This window comes from Xyrauchen texanus, chromosome 46 (assembly GCF_025860055.1).
Source record: "Xyrauchen texanus isolate HMW12.3.18 chromosome 46, RBS_HiC_50CHRs, whole genome shotgun sequence".
Lineage (NCBI taxonomy): Eukaryota > Metazoa > Chordata > Actinopteri > Cypriniformes > Catostomidae > Xyrauchen > Xyrauchen texanus.
The window spans coordinates 18,700,531-18,723,038 of NC_068321.1; the positions used below are offsets into that span (position 1 = coordinate 18,700,531).

The 22,508-nt window shown below is 37.5% G+C and overlaps 3 protein-coding genes across 5 annotated transcripts in view; 2 read left to right on the forward strand and 1 right to left on the reverse strand.

Moving 5' to 3' along the window:
- The window catches only part of LOC127638378 (cytoskeleton-associated protein 5-like), a 37,372-nt gene extending 31,979 nt beyond the window's left edge, over positions 1-5,393 (forward strand). For both annotated transcript variants that reach the window (XM_052119872.1, XM_052119874.1), the window contains one exon: positions 2,793-5,393. In XM_052119872.1, the coding sequence (XP_051975832.1) occupies positions 2,793-3,008 (216 nt within the window). In that variant the 3' untranslated portion in view covers positions 3,009-5,393. The remainder of the gene's footprint in view (positions 1-2,792) is intronic.
- Positions 5,394-5,445: 52 nt separating this feature from the next.
- On the reverse strand, positions 5,446-15,367 carry ccdc135 (coiled-coil domain containing 135). Of its 2 annotated transcripts, none has more exons than XM_052120260.1 (18): positions 15,327-15,367; positions 14,713-14,864; positions 12,999-13,173; positions 12,734-12,859; positions 12,380-12,574; positions 11,917-12,075; positions 10,755-10,973; positions 10,531-10,653; positions 9,505-9,577; positions 9,257-9,385; positions 8,957-9,085; positions 8,522-8,736; positions 8,146-8,361; positions 7,012-7,122; positions 6,815-6,925; positions 6,419-6,613; positions 6,002-6,141; positions 5,446-5,868 (listed from the first exon to the last, which is right to left on the reverse strand). In XM_052120260.1, the coding sequence occupies exons 1-18, from the start codon at positions 15,327-15,329 to the stop codon at positions 5,784-5,786; spliced, it is 2,556 nt and encodes an 851-aa protein (XP_051976220.1). In that variant the 5' UTR covers positions 15,330-15,367; the 3' UTR covers positions 5,446-5,783. The 2 variants fall into 2 exon arrangements, with proteins under 2 accessions (XP_051976220.1, XP_051976221.1); XM_052120261.1 differs by lacking the exon at positions 15,327-15,367 and adding an exon at positions 15,227-15,322.
- Positions 15,368-15,617: 250 nt separating this feature from the next.
- On the forward strand, positions 15,618-21,485 carry lcat (lecithin-cholesterol acyltransferase). Its single transcript, XM_052120262.1, has 6 exons — positions 15,618-15,827; positions 16,144-16,300; positions 17,972-18,087; positions 18,172-18,267; positions 19,422-19,646; positions 19,762-21,485. Exons 1-6 carry the CDS (start codon positions 15,683-15,685, stop codon positions 20,313-20,315), a joined length of 1,293 nt encoding a protein of 430 aa, XP_051976222.1. The 5' UTR covers positions 15,618-15,682; the 3' UTR covers positions 20,316-21,485.
- The last annotated feature ends 1,023 nt before the right edge of the window (positions 21,486-22,508 follow it).

The window sequence follows — 22,508 nt, forward strand, 5'->3', positions numbered from 1 at the left end:
GCCTAGCGGCTGGAGTTTATTTTTGTGTAGCAGCACGGAGAAAAATAAATCATTGTTGGTGCGTTAATGTATCCCTTTTGCAAAATCCTGAATTCCAACAAATGTTAAAAGCTGATATCAATGTTTATATGGAGACCAACTGGTCATTGGTATCCTCTGTGGGCGTGGCTTAGGAGGCACTTAAGGTGTTTCTTAGGGGTCGGATCATACAGTGTCTCATTCATCAAAAAATCCAAAGCATGACAACTGGTGGAGTTTGAAAGGAATATTAAAAGTGCCAAGGCAGAGCTGAAGTGTCAAATGTCATCTGATGGCCTAAGATAATTAATTTGATTGAAATACAGATATAATAATATTTTGTCACGTAAGGTGGAATTTTGTCTATTCAGGGCAAAACAGTCATACTTTCAGTTGGGGGACAAAGCAGGGGAAGCTTTTGGCTAGATGTATTAAGCAGAGAGAGTCTTTTTCTACCATTCCGTCAGTGAAATCTGCTGGTGGTGAAATTTTAACCACGGCCATTAATATTAATAATGCTTTTACAGTGAGTAAAGATGCTGACTACCACCGCTGGAGTCGTGAATTTGAAAACCAGGGTATGCAGAGTGACTCCAGCCAGGTCTCCTAAGCAACAAAATTAGGCTGGTTGCTAGGGAAGGTAGAGTCACATAGGGTAACCTCCTCATGGTCGCTATGTGGTTTTCTCTGTGGGGGGTGTGGATGCCGCGGAGAATAGCATGAAGCCTCCACATGCGCTATGTCTCCGTGGTAACGCGCTCCACAAGCCACGTGAGATGCGCGGATTGACTGTTTCATATGCAGAGGCAACTGAGATTTGTCCTCCGCTACCTGGATTGAGACAAGTCACTACGCAACCACGAGGACTTGGAGTACATTGGGAATTGGGCATTGGGGAGAAAAAAAATAAAAATAATAATTTATGCTTTTAAAGAATTCTATCTTGATCTCTATAGCTCTTCGTCTACTGATGAAGATGGTAGAAACTTTGTGGAACCATTAGAACTCCTTAAACAGAATCAAGATAATTTTTTTCTCAGTCATCAGAGAAACTTGGAGAAGCTTGGCGATGTAATTAAGGCATTGCCTACATGGGGCCAGATTTTACATAGATTGGATTGTATAGGCTTTGTCTGAAAGACACACCCACCTTCTGATTCCAATCAGAAGATTGAGACACAATCCTTTGTTTTGGTGCAAAAAAAAAAAAAGAAGTCATAATTTTGTAAAGTAATGATCATTTTCAACTCTGGCCCTCTGACTGAAACGTTTTTGGCATCAGTGCCGCCTCTAAACTTCAACGTAAACGGCCACAGTTATGATTGACTAACTGTACGTTCACACCAGAAGCGGCAAGAGCGTCAAAATTCGCTCTGGCTGCCCTGCCTTCGACGCTCAAGGACACTCTGACGTAGTTGAAATAGGCAGCAACGTTTGTTCAGAATGCTTTGTTTTGTGAACTATATTTAAAGGGGCCGCTATTTAAACATCCAGACATGTCGACCATTTACTTTTTGCCAACCTATCACAAGTAGCGTATATCCTCATGAACTCTTTAAAATGTGAAAATAAGAAATCGATCGATGGCAGAAAGTAATTAAAATTAGAGTTGTTTGTTGTCAAAATAAAATACATTTGTAATAATAACTGTGGTCTTGGTCATATATTACAGGGAAACCCGTCACGGCAATAATTCTTTTCTCCATTTTATCTTCGGAACGAATGTTTGGTGGGAACCAAAGTTTACACGGTTATGTTCTCTAGACTTCGCTAGAGCGGAGCTCATTACCATAATGTTGACTGCACTTGAACTTCCATCTGACGCCCACGCCGCCCAAGACTCGCCGCGCCGCTTCTCGCCGCCAAGAGACGCTGGCCGTCATTGAAAATGAATGACTTCCGGTCGATTTGACGCTCTCGCCGGCTCTGGTGTGAATGTACGGTAACATCATGCAGGCCCTCAAATATAGCCAAATTTTAAACTCAATCGAGAATGAACAAGCTCCACAACAGTATAAACTACATTTCAGGGTTTACACAACACACATCTAACACATTGCATCCGAATATATTGAACTTTTCTTACTGTAAGAAAAGCAGCACCATAAAGTGTCAAACAGTCATGACATTTGAAATTCACAAATGAAACGGTTTACTTATGGTTTTAAGATCGGATCAATGTTTAACTGCCCCATACTTCAATAACAGTTCCTTCACAAAGCTTGAATCACGTTATGACTGTTTCGTAAGAAATTTACGCTAATATGAGCTGAAAAATGCATCAATCAAAACCTCAAAGACGTGCATGTTTACATACACCAACATTTAAAAATGGCACAGATGGGAACAAGGCATCAAGATGTGTTTGTGCTCAAAACGGCAAGAGGAAGAGCAGCTGATGAAACTGAATGGGGGTCTCCTTTTCAAAGTTGTAACTTGACAGTGTCTTTTAAAAAGCAGTGCGAGATACATTACAACAGTCAAAGACATCTGTCAAGTGCATGGTTATATACAAAAATTGTGTTCAGGAAAAGTTAGTTGGCCACCTTAGGCCTGTTTGTCCTGCTTGCGCTCTCTGTATGAACGTAGTGCCAGTGGGCGGGGACAAGGCTGCATTTGTTGCTGTAGAGGTGGTAAAATACTACATATTTTGAGTTGTATATTTACTTTTTTTTTTTTTTTTTAATTGTTAATTTTTATTTTTTTTAAATGTTGAAAATTTGATTGTGAAGTGGATAAAAACAAGCTATAACTATTGTATTATTTTCCTGCAGCCTGAGGAAGACAGACCTCCTCTCAGCTCACTGAGACCATCGGTGGCCTCCTCCACAGACATGCTCCACAGTAAACTCTCCCAGCTGAAGGAGTCTCGTGAGCATTTCCAGCAGGAGCAGTCTCAGTCCGACAGACCCACTCGCTCCTCTTCCCCCGCCTCCAACCTCGATGACCTCAAAAAAAGACTGGAGAGGATAAAGAGCAACCGCCAGTAGATCTATGCCCTGCTTTCATTTTATGCTCTCACTAGATGGTCAGCTAACTCTCACATCTCAAGGCTTTCTCAACCCAACATCACAATCCCTTTATTTATCAGGGTAAACACGTGCATAGATAACAGTTATGCGAATAGGACAAAAATTAACTCCAACAGATGTCTACATTGTATGATATTAAGTAAACAAATTTCTGTATGTTAGTATTGTGCACAATTGTTTTTGTACATAGTGGCTAACCACACCAAGCTTTCATGTGTCATTTTAGGGTTTTGCGTGTACAGGTTCCATGTGCAGAATTCTGTAATGTGTAAGTGAGGCTGATGTTTTTGTTTTTTTTAAATAGACGTTTTAAAAAAATCTAAATTTAAAATGTCACTTTCACTTCTGTCTGTTCAACACTGTCATTTTTGCTGTTTTCTTTCTGCCTTTTTCTTTCCATCTTTCGTCTTTTGAAGCTTTCATAACTCTGAAGGATTGATTCCTTTTAAGGAGCATGGCATGAAGTACTGGATCATTATTTTATGTAAATAAAGTTTGCATTACTTAACGCCATTAATTCCATTTTCCTTTTAATAATATTCCCTACAATTTGCACTCTGTAGTGGAATGTTGGTAATTGATGCATTGTTTTGTATTATCCAACTGGGATTAGTGTTGAAGTGTTGCTATTAAGTGTATAATCTATAGTGAAAATGGCAATAAACTTTTTTTATATATATATAATTTAATAAACTGTTGTGGTGTTTTACCTTTTTTAAGGGACTTGAAAGTTTCATTATTGCATTACAAACACTTGCATATGTTCTGTAAGACAATCATATGTCCTCAAGATGGCAGCAAGAATATTTTTTAGATATTTTCAAAGCCTGAATGTTAAAAATTTCACTTCACATGTGTCCAAAAAATAGGTTACTGAATGGTAAAGTGTTTAGTTCATGGTGCACCTGATCCTGTAAAATTATTATTTTTTATTCTTTTGCTATTACACAACCAAACTGGTTCTTATTTTCCTCGTTTTTGAGTATAGCATACTGCTAATTGTCAACCAGCCTGGCAAAGTACGGTGCATTGAGGAAGTATTCAGACCCCTTTTTTTTTTCTTTTTACATTTTATGTTGCAGCCTTGTGCTGAAATGCTTTTAAATTATTTTTTTCACATCAGTCTCCATACCCCATAATGACAAGTCAAAAACCAGATTTTTGATAACTGCAAATGAAATAAACTGAAATATCACATTAACATAAGTATTCAGACCCTTAACTCAGTACTTTGTTGAAGCACCTTTGGCAGCGATTACAGCCTCAAGTCTTTCTGGGTTTGGGGATTTTCTGCCTTCTCTGCAGATCCTCAAGATTTGTCAGGTTGGATGGGACTGTTGGTGGACAGCAATTTTCAGGTCACACCAGAGATGTTTGATTGGGTTCAAGTCCAAGCTCTGACTGGGCCACTCATACGGAGTTGTCCAAAAGCCATTCTTGTGTTGTCTTGGCTGTGTGCTTTTGGTCATTGCCCTTTTGGAAAGTGAACCTTCGGCCCAGTTCCCGAGCGCTCTTGACAAGGTTTTCATAAGGATATCTCTGTATTTTGCTGCATTGAGCTTTCCTTCAACCCTGACCAGTCCCCCAGTCACTGCTGCTGAAAAACAGCCCCACAGCATGATATTACCACCACCATGCTTCACCGTTGGTGTGTTGCGCAGGTGATGAGCGGTGCCTGATTTCCTGACATAACACTTGTAATGGAGGACAAACAGTTCAATTTGCATTTCATCAGACCAGAGAATCTTATTTCTCACAGTCTGAGTCTTTTAGGTGCTATTTTATGTGTCTTGCACGGAGGAGAGGCTTCCGTCTGGCCACTCTGCCATAAAGCCCAGATCGGTGGAGTGTTGCAGTGATTATTGTCCATCTGCAAGTTTCTCCCATCTCCATACCTGATCTCTGGAGCTCAACCAGAGTGACCATCGGGTCTGTTTGGCCAGACTTCTTCAGTTTAAGAATTATGGTGGCCACTGTGCTATTGGGAACCTTCAATGCAGCAGAAATTGTTTTGTAGCCTTCCCCAGGTCTGTGCCTCGATACAATCCTGTCTCTGAGATCTGCAGGCAGTTCCTTTAACCCCATGGCTTGGTTTTTCGCTCTGATATGCATTTTCAGCTGTGAGAGCTTATATAGACAGATGTGTGCCTTTCCAAATCATGTCCAATCAATTAAATTTTCCACAGGTGGACTCCAATCAAAGTGTAGAAACATCTCAAAGATAATCCAGAGAAATGGGATGCACCAGAGCAAAATTTCAAGTGTCATGGCAAAGGGTCTGAATACTTATGTCAGAGTGATATTTCAGTTTTTCTCTTTTTAATAAATTTGTAAAGTTATCAAATATCTGTTTTTTGCTTTATCATTATGGGGTATGGTGTGAAGATTGATGTGATTTTTTTTTTAAAGCATTTTAGCACAAGGCTGCAATATAAAATGTGAAAAGATGAAGGTGTCTGAATACTTTCTGAATGCACTATAACTCGTCTTTGCAGATGCTATCGTAATTATTGCTTAGTCACCTACATTTTTAGCTTTTTTGGGATGTATGTAGTATCTTGCCATGTATATCAACAAGTGGACAATATCACAATGGATGCAACTCTATTTGAAATGGAAAGTTTTATAGAAATCTGGAGAGATTAGTCTGAGATATACAATCCTGAAAGGACTGTCCCAGGTCATCCCGTTGAATGACTGAGTGGTAGAACGCTGTCAATGTCTTGTGTTAGATCACAACAAATGACCAGTCAACCTTGGATCTCTTTTTAGTTTCTCATCCAGTGCCAGGTACTTCTGTGGTGCCCTCTCTTTGTGGCTAAAAAACAAGAGAAACTGTTTTAAGTGCAACAACATACACTTACACTAGTTCACAACTCAAGTTGCACCCATACACTCAATTCCTGAGCTAAATGGCTTTTAATCATATCAGATGATTTCAGGTGCATTACCGACTGAGTCTCAGTTTGAGAATATGGATCCTGAACATGGTGTCAGAACAGTATGTGAGATATTCATCCTCTTCCTCCTTGGACATGGTGAGCTGGTTCTTCTGGTACCACAGCTGTTTCTTCTGTAACTCCTCTGTCTCCTAAGAAACAAGTCTGAGATTAATATAAACAGCTACACAAACACAAAAGGTATCCATACCATTTAGGGGCTTCCCAATAATAGACTGCTGTTGAAACTCAGATTTAGTTTATTTCCAGCTAGCACTTGCAAGCTTTGTGTAAGTGAAAGGGATTGTGGTGGTCTGTGATAGATTACATGATTGCTAAGATGCATTCTTTAATGTTTTGTGTACAAATGATGAATTAATAGAAGCAATATTTGAAGGTCACACCTCACTCTAGATGCAACTAACATACCTTTTCAAATCTGCTCTGAAGAAGGTTGGCTTTGTTAATGAGCTGCTGTTTAAACTCAGCCAGACAATCTGTCTTCAGCTGCAGTGCAGTCTGGCGTGTGAGGGTTTCTAGGTGTCCCAACCGGGCCAGCAAGGGAGCCAATGGGTCCATCTCATTCTCTTTCTGGCGCTGCTGCTTTTCTTTAGCGATACGCTCCTGAAAGGATAGTTCACACAAACATAAAAATGTTGTCATCATTTATCACCCTCAAGCTGTTTCAAACCTGTATTATGTGTTTTCATTTTCCCATGGAACACAAAAGGAGACTTTAGGCTGAATGTTGGCCTCAGTCACCATCCACTTATATTGTGGATGGTGAACGAAAAGAAATGTGAATACCATCTATTTTGAATTTACCATCTCTTCCATGTGGCGATGGGCCATCTCATTCCTTGTGGTGTTGTAAATAGAGATCTGGAGCTCAATATTACTCTCCTCAAGTTCTCTTGCAGAAAGGATGGACCTAACCTAAAACATAAATACACAAGCAGATGTCAGTACAATTGGCTAGATTTACACTTTTGCCATGCTTCTGGCTTTTCCTGCGGTAATACCTCTTTCTCTAAATCTTTGACTCTAAGTAAAACATTCTCCTCCTCTCTCATCAGATCCATGAGCATTTCATACAATTGTAAGGTCTTGATGGGTTTTGCAGAAGGATCCACCTGCAGAAACAAATGAAAAATAAGTTGTAAACATAAAGAAAAAACAAACCTACTTATATACAGTATTTGCATATAAATTAATATATTGTAATAAACTTAAAATATGTTGTTTCTTTACTGGTAAACAACAACTTTAAATCAATAGTTTTATGTTTTTCCATAGTTTTCAATTCAATTATGACATTCAAATTGCTTCGTGGAATTGTAGCTCATTCACCCATTAAAGAAATAGTTCACCCAAAAATGAAAATTCTCTCATCATTTATTCACTTTCATACCATCCCAGATGTTTATGACTTTCTTTCTTTTGCAAAACACACATTTCTGCAGAATATTTCAGCTCTGTAGGTCCACACAATGCAAGTGAATGGTGAACAGAACATTCCACTCCAAACCACTCCACAAATCACATAAAAGGCACATAAAAGTAATCCATAAGACTCCAGTGTTTTAATCCATGTCCTCAGCAGTGATATGATAGGTGTGGGCGAGAAACAGATCAATATTTAGGTCCTTTTTTACTATCAAAAATGTGAATGTGAAAGTATAGTAAAAAAGGACCTAAATATATGCAATGTTGGAGACTCAAATGTCTGGCCACCATTCACTTGCATTGAATGGACATACAGAGCTGAAATAATGTTCTAAAAATATTTGTTTGTGTTCTGCAGAAGAAAGAAAGTCATACACATCTGGGATGGCATGATGGTGAGTAAACAATGCGAGAATTTTCATATTTTGGTGAACTATCCCTTTAAATACATTAAGTACACAGTCTTGTGCCTTTGTCTTTTTGTCCAATTTTCAAATTCAGTTTTTGCTTCAAATTAAAGTTTTTAATGTTGTGATTTGCCTCAGAGCTGGTTGATTTGGTTCATGGCTTACAACTCTTTAATGAAGGATTTTATTACATCCTATAGAAAAAAGTGTGAAAAATACTTCTGGAACTAAGACGGCTGAAAGAATGGTGCTCTAATGCTTTAATCATGATCATTGGAATTGGCGAAACAAATTACTTCAGACCTGAAAGCCAGACACCATCTCCGGATTAAAAGCTTGTGCTTTTTGTGAGACCGCTGCTTCTTTGGGTTTGATGAAATTGAGCCAAGCTGGAACTATCTTGTCATCCTCCAGATGATAGGTCACCTGGATCCGGCCCTCCGAAATCATAAAGATCCGTTCAGCCACATCCTTACTAGCTGGCTTAGAACGATCTCTGTGGAAGCTCTCCAGCACCCTCTGTCAAAGAACCCAAACAAAGTTTCATTGAGTGCAAGACTACTACATGCAGCAAATGTAGCTTTAGCAATCGGTTGGTTAATATTATGCCTCAAAGATATATTGGGCTCAACTGCTTAAAAGGTTTAGTGGGTTAAAGGATTATGGTTGTGTCTGTTACCTGTAGAGGACGTTGTTCAAGAGTCTCGCCAGACCTCATCACTTTGACCTTTCCATAAACAATATGCCGATGAAAGAGGAAGTCTGTCCGATCTTCAAAGGTTTCTGTGATTTGGAAAGGCATCTCGATTCTTCTGGCCAAACCGTCAGTGCGAGTATGACTGTAAAATTCCATTTGACGCTCTGTCTCAGGTACCATACTGACATACCTGTGATCTAAACAAAGTGTAACTTTCAAAATGACAGACTTAATTCAAATGCATTGCCTTTGTGAGCTTAGTAACTAAAATCGAAATGACAATATTAAAGTTAAAGAAATATTTAACCCAAAAAAATACAAATTAACCATAAATTTGATGCTAAGGAGTGAGTCACTAATATAAGTGGCAATTCATCAGGAAAACTACTATTGAAAAATTTGAAAAAGCTAAATCACATTTGAGAGCGTCACTTCTTCCGGGTCTGAAATGTTCAGTTGTTACATTGTTGGATGTCTGCAGCTCTCTCTCCTCAAGACGATCGTCTCGATATTGGAACCATTCCTTAACAATTTTGGGTTGTGTGCCTTAAGAAAGTCAAAAGAGAACATGTGCAATTGAAAGTAAAAAACACATTGAGAGTTTTGATTAAAGGCTAAATTCAGATCTAAACTGATGCCCCAACATGTCAATGTAAGATTTTGAACTGAAAACAAAACCAAAACAATATGAAACCTATTGAGCGATGATGTTCTTACACTCAAGGTCATTGTAAGTGGTGAGTTTGGTCACCAGACCGTCTTTCAGAAGGTAAGAGGCAAACTTCTCCAGCTTGGCTTTCCTGTACTGGGTAACCTTTGTACCCCCTGGGTAACGCATTTCCATATCTATGAAGTTGCAAAAAACAAACAAACAAAAAACACGTAGAGCTCTTTACATAACAATTCAATAAGGGTTCTCTTTGGTTTAATGGATGAAAGCGTATGTTCAAAAATGAGGACTTCACCTTGAGGTGAAATGTCTATTTTAGTCACCCAAGATGGAGGCATGTCAAACACTTTCGGCTCATCTATTTCCTCCTTGAAAGGGAGAAACAGTAGATGGTTAACTCTAAACTAACAGAGTTATAAATCATGAATATGGATAAGAAGTTTTAGAATTTTGTGTTGAACTGGCAAACATCAAAAACAGTCCACCCAAAATCAATCGGTCAATAATCCAAAACTCCCAAAACTAAACAGCGAACAAGGCCATTGTAAACTAAATGTGGCAACACATATTTTGTGTTTTGTTTGGGGGGAGTGTGTAAATAAATGGGTTGATTCAGTACAGTATCAAGGTTATGTAAGAATGGTTTCACAAGCGATTAAAACATAAAATGTGTTCTGCTTAAGACCCAACAGTTTATCCACAACTGGCATTGTAACGTAACCAGGTACTACACAGCAATTTCTCTGTTCACTTTTTGATCATGTTTCTGGAGCAAAATATTGCACAAAGCAACATAATAAAAGCCAATTAGAACATTTTTTATATTTAAAACAGAGCTTTTAATGAGATTTTAGACTTCTAAAATTGTACTTTCAACAGAGCGAAGACCAAAATAGAAATCTAATGATTGTGTCTTGTTGCTTCTCATGGTAGGATCTGGTTAGGACAAAACTCAGGTTACCACAGAAGATATAGAAATGAATGCTGCTGACTTTATCATGTCGCACCTATTTAGGAAACGTTAGGGTCCATTTAAACTGTTAAATGTTCTTGCAATGAAAAAAGCTAGACTAGTGCAACAAATGGAACATAACAGAAAGTTTCATGAGACTTTTTTTTTTCAAAGTTCAAGTTCTTTAAACTTCATATAAAAAAAACAAGACTGCTGCATGAGACAAAAAAAACAAACAAAACATGGCCCACTGGCCAAAAATGTCTGTCTAGAGCATGTTTGCGTAGAAAAACAATTGAAAAACGATGAATATGGAGGCAAAAACACATTTGGTGTTTATTTAGTAAGAAAGGAATTGTATTGCTGTACATCTTCCTCATCTTCTGGCTCTTGGAGTGTCTTCGGGTCTGGAATGATTGACAGGGCTTGGCTAGCAGGGCCACATAACATATACTCCCACTTTGATAGATCACTCATATCAAAGGTCATCTCCTAAAGACACAAGAAGACTCTGTGAATTTTCCAGCGCTTGTCATCTTCATTAACAATATTAATATCACAAACTCTAACTTTCACATCCAAGAGATACTGACCGTACAACCGAAACGGCAATCTTGCATGTTAACCCAGTAGTTTTGGTGGTTCCAGATGCTCTCAATACCCAGGAAGTTCTCATTGGTGGTGGAGTAGCTCTTGCCTGTCAGAGGGTCAATGAAGAAGTTCTCAGGTACCTCCCGGCTCCCTGAGATCACCAGAACCCAACTGTGAACCCTTAGACCCAGTAGAGGGTCTGGTGGTGGACGTTCTTGCTCCTGTTAATGAGAATACACTAGCTGGGTTTCCATCCACATATTTTCATGCACATTTTGGGATATCACATAAAAACTGCTAGCTGGAAACACCAAGAGGTGGATACACATATATTATTCGGTGAGTAGTAATGCACATAAACTATGATGGAAAGACATTTACCAAATAAACTCCTGAATTTAATAGGAATACAAGATGCGCATAAAAACTAACCAGCAGGCCAATCATTGCATCATAAATGTTGCTATGGTCATCTTGAAATGTAAAGCCTGCATAGTGTTTGCAGAGCAAATAGATTGAATACAAATTTGAACTGTGCCAAAGAGCAGGTTTATTGACACTTTGAAAAATATTATAGATCCGCATGGCAAAGACATAAGAAAGGACGAACACACACACATTGTGCTCCCAGAACTGTGATGTGCTATCGCTCCCAGACGTGAGGCAAAGTTCTTTACAATATTTTGTCTGCGTATTCTTTATTTATCAATAAAAGAGTCACAGTGGCAACACATGGGATGGAAACACGGCTTTGTTCACACATTGTTTTTGCGAAATTATAGTTTTTCGCATAAATTAAATTTGCAACTTGGATGGAAACATAGCTAATGAAAACGCATGCATTTACTTCAATTCTGTATCACTATATGGCTACTAGAGTAACAGGAAGTATGTGAACCTTAGGATTATAGCACAGGAGAGAATAGCTTCAACAGAAATATGAAAAAGAAATATGAATTCTGGATTGGCCCAAAAAAACAAAACCTGATTAAGATGCTTTGGCATGACCTCATGAGAGCTGAAATACCTTTATAAAGAGAATTGATGCAAAATTCTCTTGACTGTTGTGCAAGACTGATCTGCAATTACAGGGAACATTTGATGGACTGAGACATCTTAGTTTAGTGTCTATTCCTTACACAAATGTCCCTTGTCTCATCCTACCTGTTGAAGTCTCTCTGCTTCCTGTTGTATCTTTAGTGCGGCTGCTTTAGCATCTTCTTGGCGTCTCTCCTCTTGATGCTTTTCAAAGCCACTCTGCAGGTCGCGCGGAGGTTTTACAGAGTATTTCTTTACTTCCTGCTTCTGTTTCTCTTTATTAACCTGAGCAGATCATACAAAAAACATAACAAAAATATCCCCTGCTGAAAATACCTACATGATTGTCCATGCTGATAGTGCATTAGTAGTACTGGTCATATCAACAGGTTTATCTTGCAGGAAAGGTAAACTGAACATAAATAATGCATTCATTCTTGATATTTCAAAAGGAACTCATTTCAATACAACCACTCAATTTCCATTAAAATGATTGCAAATAAAAAAGCTCTAGGAAACTGACAAGTGCACGACATCAGGAGAACTTTTTCGAACATACACGTCATAATAGAATCATTTTCACACTTACTTGGATTTGAGGCTGCAGTAGGGGACACTCTTGGCGTGTCTGATCAAGAAGACACATTTCTTTTGTAGCGTACCCACTGACGCAATACGCATTGTATCCTGCACCCAACAACAGGCTACACAGCACGCAAGAGAAATCAAAACACGTGCCTCTCTGAGTCTTCAGAACCCAGATGGGTGATGACAGCTGCTTGGGCTAGATGTACAGACAGGAATTAAATATAAACATGTTTTTGGTTCAAGACACAAATCCCAAAAGTCAAGTGAGATCAAGTATAAAACAATTAGTATAAAAGGGCAAAATGTGGGACAATAATGTCATCACTTATAATAAATAAGGAATGGTATTCTTCACTATTTCGAAAGGAGGTTCCAGAGGCTCCAAGGACAGGTAATCAGACACAAAACTGCTGCATCCCTCCCAGCTGTACAGCTCAGGATAGGGCAACAAGGTGCACCGCAGGGTGGTGCTAACAAATTTCTGTTGATATAATGGTAAAACAAGAGGTACTGGCAGGAATTAAACTGTACAAATGTGCCAGGTACAGAAACTGAATATTCAAGACATTTGAAATAATGTTGCACTGTCTGGCAGGGTATTTGATATGTACTGTATGTACCTGAACACCACACTCATTGACGGGGGACAGCAGAAGTGGTTTGCGGTCAGGGTACAGAAGTGCATACTGCTGCCGAAAGTTTTCAGTGATTGCAAGCATGAGTTTGTCCTGTGTCGAGTTCTCTTTGTACGAGGATGGACATTTGGAAAGGTCCAATTGAGGTCTTGGGTAAGATCTGAATAAATAAAGAAAAAGGACCAATGAGTAGTAAGATCATGATGTTTCAGTCTTTCTGAATGACACGCAATCTTTATATCATTTCATTATTTTAGATTGTGTGTGTCCAAATATATGCAAATACTGCATTGAAAGACCATTATAATTTTGATACATTTAAGCACATCCCCTCAATTACTGTAATACAAACAATTCCCAATCTCATTGATGTAATGCAAAATAATTAGGATACATTTTTAATTATAACATATTTATATATTATGATATTATATGTTGCACTGCCTTTAATTTATGCTTAATTAAAAAAGATATATTATTATGTCTGAACAGGATGATTGTCATTGCTGTATTACAGTAGTGAGAATCTATTAAAATCATCAATGCAAATGACACTGAATTGGGGGAGGAAATGTGCTTCATTGTCATGAAAATATATACATTTTTTTAAATATGAATATAAAATAAATTGTAAATATTTATCATATATATTATATTTGATAAAAACAGTAAAAATATTTAAATATTTAAATGCAAAAAATATAAAGTAAAGCCTATTCAACTTGAGCTGAAATATGATTTTCTCAAGTTCTTAAACGAATGTTCCAGGTTCAATACAAGTTAAACTCAGTCAACAGCATGTGTGGCATAATGTTGATTACCACAAAAAGTTATTTTGACTCGTCCCTCCTTTTCTTATATAAAAAAAACTAAAATCGATCGTACATTGAAGCACTTACAATAGAAGTGAATGGGGACGATTTTTGGAGGGTTTAAAGGCAGAAATGTGAAGCTTATAATTGTATAAAAGCACTAAAATAAATTTTTCTGTAAAAACTTTATTATTATTTATTATTTGATCAGTAAATGTGTTTAAATCGTCCTTTTTATGGTCAGTTTAGGGTTTGTTGACATTACATTGTCATGGCAACAAAGTTGTAAACATGGCTATAACTTTACACAGAAAAAAGTTAGTAAGTGATTTTATCACACTAAAATCATGTTACCACATATATTGTTTATGTCTTGTGGCTATACTTTTTTAAAACAGTGAATATTTTAACGTTTACAGATTGGCCCCATTCACTTTCATTCAATTTGCATTCAAGTGCCTCACTGGATGGAGATAATATTATGCCACAAATGCTGACGATTGAACTTAACTTGTTATAAATCCCGAATATTCCTTTAACAGGCTTCTTGAAAGTTACCAATCTAGGGCTCATTTTCAGTATAATATACAGCCAGGGTTTTTTTTTTTTTACATCAAAGTACATTCAGTCCCCATTTAATGTTGACACCTGGTCTCTATGCACGAATGTACTCTATATTACTGTTACGGTGAAGAATTTGAAATGATTAACTATTACCCCACAATGTGCATGACATAACATCCTGTACTGTGTTTTTAGCTAATGATTATCATTGTAAACATCATGTGTTCATGTGAGAGGTACTCCTGTGGAGAAATGCTTATGGTTTAACATGAGGGCTCATGAACACAAGTTTATAACATGTTGATGATCTATAGTAACCTTACATGTGTGTATCTGTGGGGGTTATGTTGGACAGGGTGCTATCCAGTGCCCGAAGCCCCCCCAGATCTTCGTCATGAACTCTGTCTTCATCATCCTCTTCATGATCTGTCACAATACTTTCCTCATCACACTCGACCTCTGGTAACACCTCCATCTAAACAGTTAAGTCATGCACATCAAAAACATTAGAAGCAAAGAAGTTACAAGAGAACTTCAGTATGAAACTTGTTCAGCAAAGGATCTCAACAAAACAGGGCATGGGTTTCATCTACAAGTTACTTATTAACCATGCTTAATATTTATGTTAGATCAAATAATAAATAAATAGGTTTTGCTTAATAACGTGACTCTCTATCCTAAGTAATTGTAACAACTATTTCAATGGGAACTACCACAGAAAGCAACAAGCCAGCTGATAGAATAATTTAAAACAACACGCATTTGTACTTTTATAGCGTTTTTATGTAACAATCAATGAGGCAAGAGATTCGCAATTTGCTATAAGCGTTGACTTACAGTTTAATGAGGTGAATCGCCGTTTTCACTCTAAACTAATTTTCTAAAGCGGTTTAATAACAGCAGTGTGAAACTTGTTTATGTAGGGCAATTTAGTTACCATAGCGATATGTGAGCGCGCTGACGTCACAACGAGGACGGCGGGGTGGCCAGATGTTTTAAAAGTTTTGTCGTTTTTTAAGAAATAACTGTGCTGTTGAGCAAGTTGTTTTTCTCGTTAAAAATAAAGTATTGAACGCTTATGTTTATACCTAAACATTTTTATCGCCAACTGTCAACTGTCATAATGTAATCATCAAGCACAGTAGGGGTAAACCACGCACGTGCGGTGTGTTTACATTCACCGCCCCCTCGCGACGCCTCATTGGACGGACGCATTAATAGATCAACAGCTTCTGAACGGTTACTGAAATACTGAAGTCAGAGGCAGAGAGCCTAACAAAGACACGAGATACTATGGAATATTCGCGGTTCTTCAGATCCATTGCATTTTTTCTGATTGCACTTGACCAGACCTCTGGATTCTGGTTATTTAACGTTATCTTCCCACCAACAGCCCAACCTCGTGTAATAAGTAACAGCACTCCACCTCTTATTATTGGTAAGCATACAATCTATTCACAGTTACTTAGATTAGTTGGAGACATTGGTGGGATTTGATTTAATGTGTTTTCTATTGACTTGTGGTTCATTAATTTTGTTTTAAGCATTTAATGTTTCAATAAAGCAAATATGGCAAAGTAGACCAGATAACATGATGTCTTGCATTTGAACTCACATAACCTTTTTCATGATCACAGTTCAAATCTGAGTTATCCGATTTCAGAGGAACAGTTATTTGTTGCAAGATTGATAACAAAATATTTACTTTATAAGAAAAACATGAAATTTAATTTTACCCATTTGGTATGGAACAGTACCTGGAAATTTGGGCAATCGCCTGGAGGCCAAAATAGACAAGCCCTCACTGGTACACTGGATGTGTTACAAGAAGACCGAGGACTGGTTCCCCCTCTGGATTGACCTAAACATGTTCATGCCTATTGGAATTGACTGCTGGATTGATAACATAAGGTGAGCCTAAATACTTCCAAAAGGTTCACTAAGGGGGCAAACTATGAGAAAATACTGTGCCAAGGAGCCTACTACTTCTGTCAGTTATATCAAATATGTCATATAAAATATGTTGACCTTTACAGTTCCATTTATTTAAAAAAACTCTATTTTTTTATTGATTTTATGAAGTAAGGTGGTGGTTCCAAACAGAGTCGGAGCCAGGATAATTTACCCGAGGGGGCATTTCAAATTTCGAAGGGGGAACAGATTTGCCACTTTACCATAAAAGTTGACGTTGCTGAGATTTACGGCTCGGCGGCCATTTTTGGAACACTCGCCACGAGATATTTTTCTATGTAAACAAGAGGCATGCCAGTGCAGCTCATATCTACTTGAATGGGGAAAGACCGAAATCTCAAAAACGGTTGGTCAAGATTACGATCAAAGAAGATATTTCAAATCAGCAGTAAAATCTGACTACACTGGTATCATAAATTGTGCTTCTTTGCCTCAGATTATACTAAAAACACGATATTTTCCCGTCTTGTATAGCTAATGCGCATGCGCGTTCTCGAGTAGATTGACAGGCAATGCCTGTATCTAAAAGGTGATTGGCTCTTTTACCTGAAGGCGGGACTTCCTTTCTACTTCTGGTGACCGTTGAGCGTTCCAATTTCTCCCATTCTTTTTAATAGAAGTGGCCCGTCTCTGCTAAAGAGTCTCTGGGTTTACAAACCTAAACACATTCTAAAGCAGAGTGTTCACTTCCTGGTAACTGTTGTGAAGCAGAGGCTGCATGTGTTTGAAATTGTGGCATTTAAAAATATGACAAAAAAATAGATTTTTCTTTTTTTTTTTTTTTTTTAGCAAAAAACGAAATCTAAAAATTCTGTTTAATAAATATCTAATCAAATGATCCCGTGGAGAGCACACTCCAAAACATGCCTATATTTCAGATTTACACATTTCAATTTCATAACAAAATTCCATTAAATGTAATTGAGTAATCTTAAACAAAATTAAATGAGTACAACTTAAATATATTGAGTTTTTATTTATGTTATTTTTATAAAACTTAATTCAATTTGATGGACTTTTTTTTTTGTATGAGTGAATTAAATTCTATGCATTTATCAGCCTAACCTTTCCCCACCTTCCACCTAAAATGTTCAGTTACTCTCTACAAATAGTGGTCTTGCTGAGGGGGCACTGCCCCCTGGTTCAAAACAAGCCTGTTTTTAATGCTCAAGATGTAGTATTACTCAATATTTAAAGCCACTTGTTTTGCTCCTCGTGTAAGCAAATACACTCAGCTACCCTTTCTAGAAAACTAACCTTTGATTTATTGACTAATGTTTCCTAATCTTTCTTCAGTTCAGCTGGTTTACAGATTTTGTGGCTGCCCTTCTATATTTGAGGTCATTGACCTTTTGTCTATTGTTTTTGGAGAGTTCTCAAACTCTGATGTCATAATGCTAGGCTCTGGACTAATGTGTGACATTCAACATTAAAACCCACTGTTCAGAATGTAACCAGTGTTGAATTGCTAACTCTTGAAATATTTGAGCAAAAGCCTCCTGTATCATAAACCTTGAGAAAACACATTTAAAATATAATTTCTTATCTATATGTATTTCATTGGCTCTCTTTGCAGGGTAATTGTAACATTTGCTTAATTATTTTCTGTAGAATTGTGTACAACAGGACAACTCGCAAGACATCTAACGCACCAGGGGTGGAAGTCAGGGTGCCTGGATTTGGACAGACACACCCTATTGAGTTTCTTGATTTAAATAAGCTGACAGGTGGGCTTTAATTCTCTGTAATTGAGCTGTTTGCTCCACACCTTTTAATTTCTGCATTTTCATGTTTATGTTAATCCTTTCTAGGTTACTTTCATACTATGGTGCAACATTTGGTCAGCATTGGATATGTGCGAAATGCCACTGTCCGTGGTGCTCCGTATGATTGGAGAATCGCTCCAAGTGAGTTACATCAAACTAATTTCAACATGCTGAAAATCAACAACAATCATTTTGCCAATCCACAAAAACAAATATTTGACACAGTACCCTCACATTTACATTACATTTCATTTATGGAGTTGGCTGCCATTTATCCAAAGTGACTTTCAGTGCATACAGAGTTATACATTTTTTAACAGTTTGCTCTACCAGTTGAGCTATAGGAACCCTCTGTCCTGATATCTTCAAATAAGGAAACTTGAGCTTTGAAGATAGTTTAAAGGTATATTCCAGGTTCAATTAAATTTAAAGGGATAGATCACCCAAAAACCACAAATGTTGTTGATTAAGCTTAAAGGAAAAGTTCACCCAAAAATGAAAATTATTTCATCATTTACTCACCCTCATGCCATCCCAGATGTGTATGACTATCTTTCTTCTGCTGAACACAAACAAAGATTTTTTTTAAATGTATCTTGTTTCTGTTGGTCTTTACAATGCAAGTGAATGGTGGCCAGAACTTTGAAGGTCCAAAAATCATATAAAGACAGCATAAAAGTAATCCATATGACTCCAGTGATTAAATCTATATCTTCAGAAGCGATGTGATAGAGAAACATGAGAAACTGAAAAATATTTCAGTAAATTTTTTACTGTAAATTGTCTTTTCTGCCCAGTAGGTGGCAATATGCACAAAAAATGCCAAAAACAAAAGAAGACAAATGTGAAAGTGGAGATTTATTTAGTTTATTTTTGGGAGAACTATTTAAGCTCAATCAACAACGTTTGTGGCATATGTTGATTACCACAAAAAATTATTTCGACTTGTCCCTCATTTACTAGCGTAACGAATTTACTAGACTACAGGGTTTACCACCGTTATGTCGTCATGACAATGATCTTGTAATATTCAGTATAACTTTATACAAATATGGTTGGCGATTTCATCATAGTAAAAATGTGTTACCTTGTACGTATAATGATTCCATCTTTTGGCTATGCTTTTGAAACCGTGCTTCACTTTAACTGCTATGAGTCTACATAATTGTTTTGTGGTTACCAACATTATGCCACAAATGCTGTCGATTAAGCTTAACTTGAATTGTACCCAGAACATTCCTTTCAGATCAGCTTCATCTAACGTCATTGTTATTTTTGTTAACAATCTACTGTAGATGAGCAAGAGGAGTATTTTTCACATTTGAAAAACTTGGTGGAAGAGATGCATGCCGAGTACAAGCAACCAGTCTACCTTTTGGGCCACAGCATGGGAAACAACTACATCCTGTACTTCCTCAACCAGCAGACCCAGGACTGGAAAGACCACTACATCAAGGGCTTCATCTCTCTTGGAGCACCTTGGGGTGGTGCTGTAAAGCCCCTCAGAGTCATGGCATCAGGTAGAGTTAACAAACTTTGCAATTCCATTTTGTGTTGCTATTGTTACAAAACTGATATATTGCAGTTTTAACATGTAGGCTATAATATTTCAATGGTGTCTCAATGATGCCTTAGGTGAAAACGATGGTATACCCTTCCTTTCCAATATCAAGATCCGCGAGGAACAACGGATGACCACCACAAATCCCTGGATGATCCCGTCTGAAGAGGCTTGGCCTAAAGATCACACCTTCATCTCCACCCCTTTCTATAACTATACCAACCAGGACTACCAACAATTCTTCAAAGATATCAACTTTGAAGATGGCTGGTACATGTGGGAAGACACTAGAAACCTCACAGCCGGTCTTCCCACCCCTGGAGTCGAGGTCTACTGCTTCTATGGGGTGGGACTCCCTACACCCGTGACATACGTGTATGACGAGCAGTTTCCAAACACTGATCCCATAGATTTTATTTACGATGACGGTGATGATACCGTCGACAGTCGCAGCATGAGTCTCTGTAAGAAGTGGATAGGGAAACAGGAACATCCTGTGCATGTTACAGAGTTTAGAGGAATGGCTCATTTGGACATGGTCTTTAATCATAAGGTGCTCACAGCAGTCCAGAGAGTTCTGGAGGGAAAGATCCCAATGGATAAGGACATCATTGCTGAACAGCCTTAAAACTCCACCTCTCATCTTTACATTTTGTTACATTTTCTAGACTGCAGCAGATTTATACAGAACTATGCACATGCACACTGGTATCATGTATAAAAATATTAATTAAACAACATCATATACAGTGACCCCAAAAAGTATATAGACTCTTTAAGTCACATATTAAATGTATGAATGTCATTGCATTGGATAGAAAAATATCAAACCAAGTAGCATTTAAGTTAAAGAAAGATATCACACTTAAAAGCAAAACTATTCTCAAAAAGTTGATTTGAACAACAAACAGTAATTTTGCACAATAATTCATACATCCACTAAAATGAACCTTGATACCGTTTGATTAAAAGTAATTGCAAAAATAGCTCAGAAAAGTTCTGATAAAAGGTCTAGCATCATTTGTTTACATATGCCACTTTTTTTGAGTTAATACTAGAAAATTCATACATTTAAGTGCTTTTTTAGGGGCCACCGAGTTTTGTTTTGGTGCATATGAATCATTGTTTACTTTGTTACATTATATAACTGTTTTTGTATTATACAGAATTTATCAAATTAATCTGTATATTATAAATTAATACTACAGCTCTTCAAGTGTGAAATATACTAAATGTTTCTTTTTGTGTATGTATATCATAGCAAGGCTGAAATTTCCTGTATTAGGTAATGTATTAGGTATAATGAACAAACAATTAACAATGTATTGTTTAGTGTTTAGTGATCTATGTTTGTGTTAGTTAATAAATACAAACATTTATTGTTAGTTCATAGTGCATTAACTAATGTTAACAAATACAACTTTTGATTAAAAAAGTTTAATTCATGATGTTTAAATATTGTTTATTGTTAGTTCATGTTAACTAATGTTGTTCACAAACGTTAACAAAAGAAACCTTATTGTAAAGTGTTGAATGTAGGCCTATGACATTGTGGTTTAATGTATACATTTGACATATAACAGCTATTACAAAATAACTTTGAGTGGCTTAAAACTTTGGTGTATTAAACCAACAAACAAAACCACTGCTAAAGAAAACACACATTGAACAAATTTGACTTTTGACTAGTTACTGAGATATAGCTTTTCCACATGGGCCAACTATATTTCGACATACAGCATGACTGAGAAATAAATGTGACAAAGATGGTGAAATATTTTTCAATGTCATTAATAATATTTATATACTATATTTTAAAAACAAGCCTAAAATCCCAGGAAAAAAGTTTTAAATTCATGGGAAAATATAGATATATCAATTAAAATATATTAAAAATAAATAGATAACAAAGCAAAAAATTATGAATGAATTAAATCAATAAAAATAAATAAAATAAATAAATAAAATAAAATCAATAAAAATAAATAGATAACAAAGCAAAAAATTATGAATGAATTAAATCAATAAAAAACTAAACAAACAAAAGCTTTTTGTTTACCCACATTATGAAAATGTCAAATAAGACCCTATTTTATGAGTTATATAATATATAATAAAACTAATATAAATTATGCTACATGTCAGTGCTGCATGTTTGTGTGTGTGTGTGTGAAAACAGTCTTTCTCTCTCTCTCTCTCTCTCTCTCTCTCACACACACCCACACACACACAAACAAATAAATATTGTGACTAAGAATGGTTCATAAAGACTCCATGGAAATAACGGCAAGAGGAGGATTAGCCTGCCCGGAGGAAGCCCAGGGCCCCAGTCTGGAGCCAGGCCCAGACGGAGGGCTTGTAGGCGAGCGCCTGGTGGCCGGGCTTCCCACGGAGCCCGAAGAAGCAACGTGACACCCCCCTCTACATCCCTTGGGCCCTCCACCCATTGGAGAAACCGCAGGAGTCGGGTGCGCTGCCATATGGGTGGCATTGAAGGCCGAGGGTCTCGACAGACCAGACCCGGGCAGCAAAGGCTAGCTCTGGGAACATGGAATGTCACCTCGCTGGGGGGGAAGGAGCCGGAACTGGTGAGGGAGGTGGAGCGCTACCAGTTGGATCTGGTGGGGCTTACTTTGATGCACAGTCTTGGCTCTGGATCCGTACTCCTGGATAGGGGATGGACTCTATTCTTCTCTGGAGTTTCCCAGGGTGACGGACAAGTGTAGGGATACTCACGAGTCCCCGGCTGAGCACCGCTACGTTGGAGTTTACCCTGGTGGACGAGAGGGTCGCCTCCCTACGCCTATGGGTTGTGGGGGGC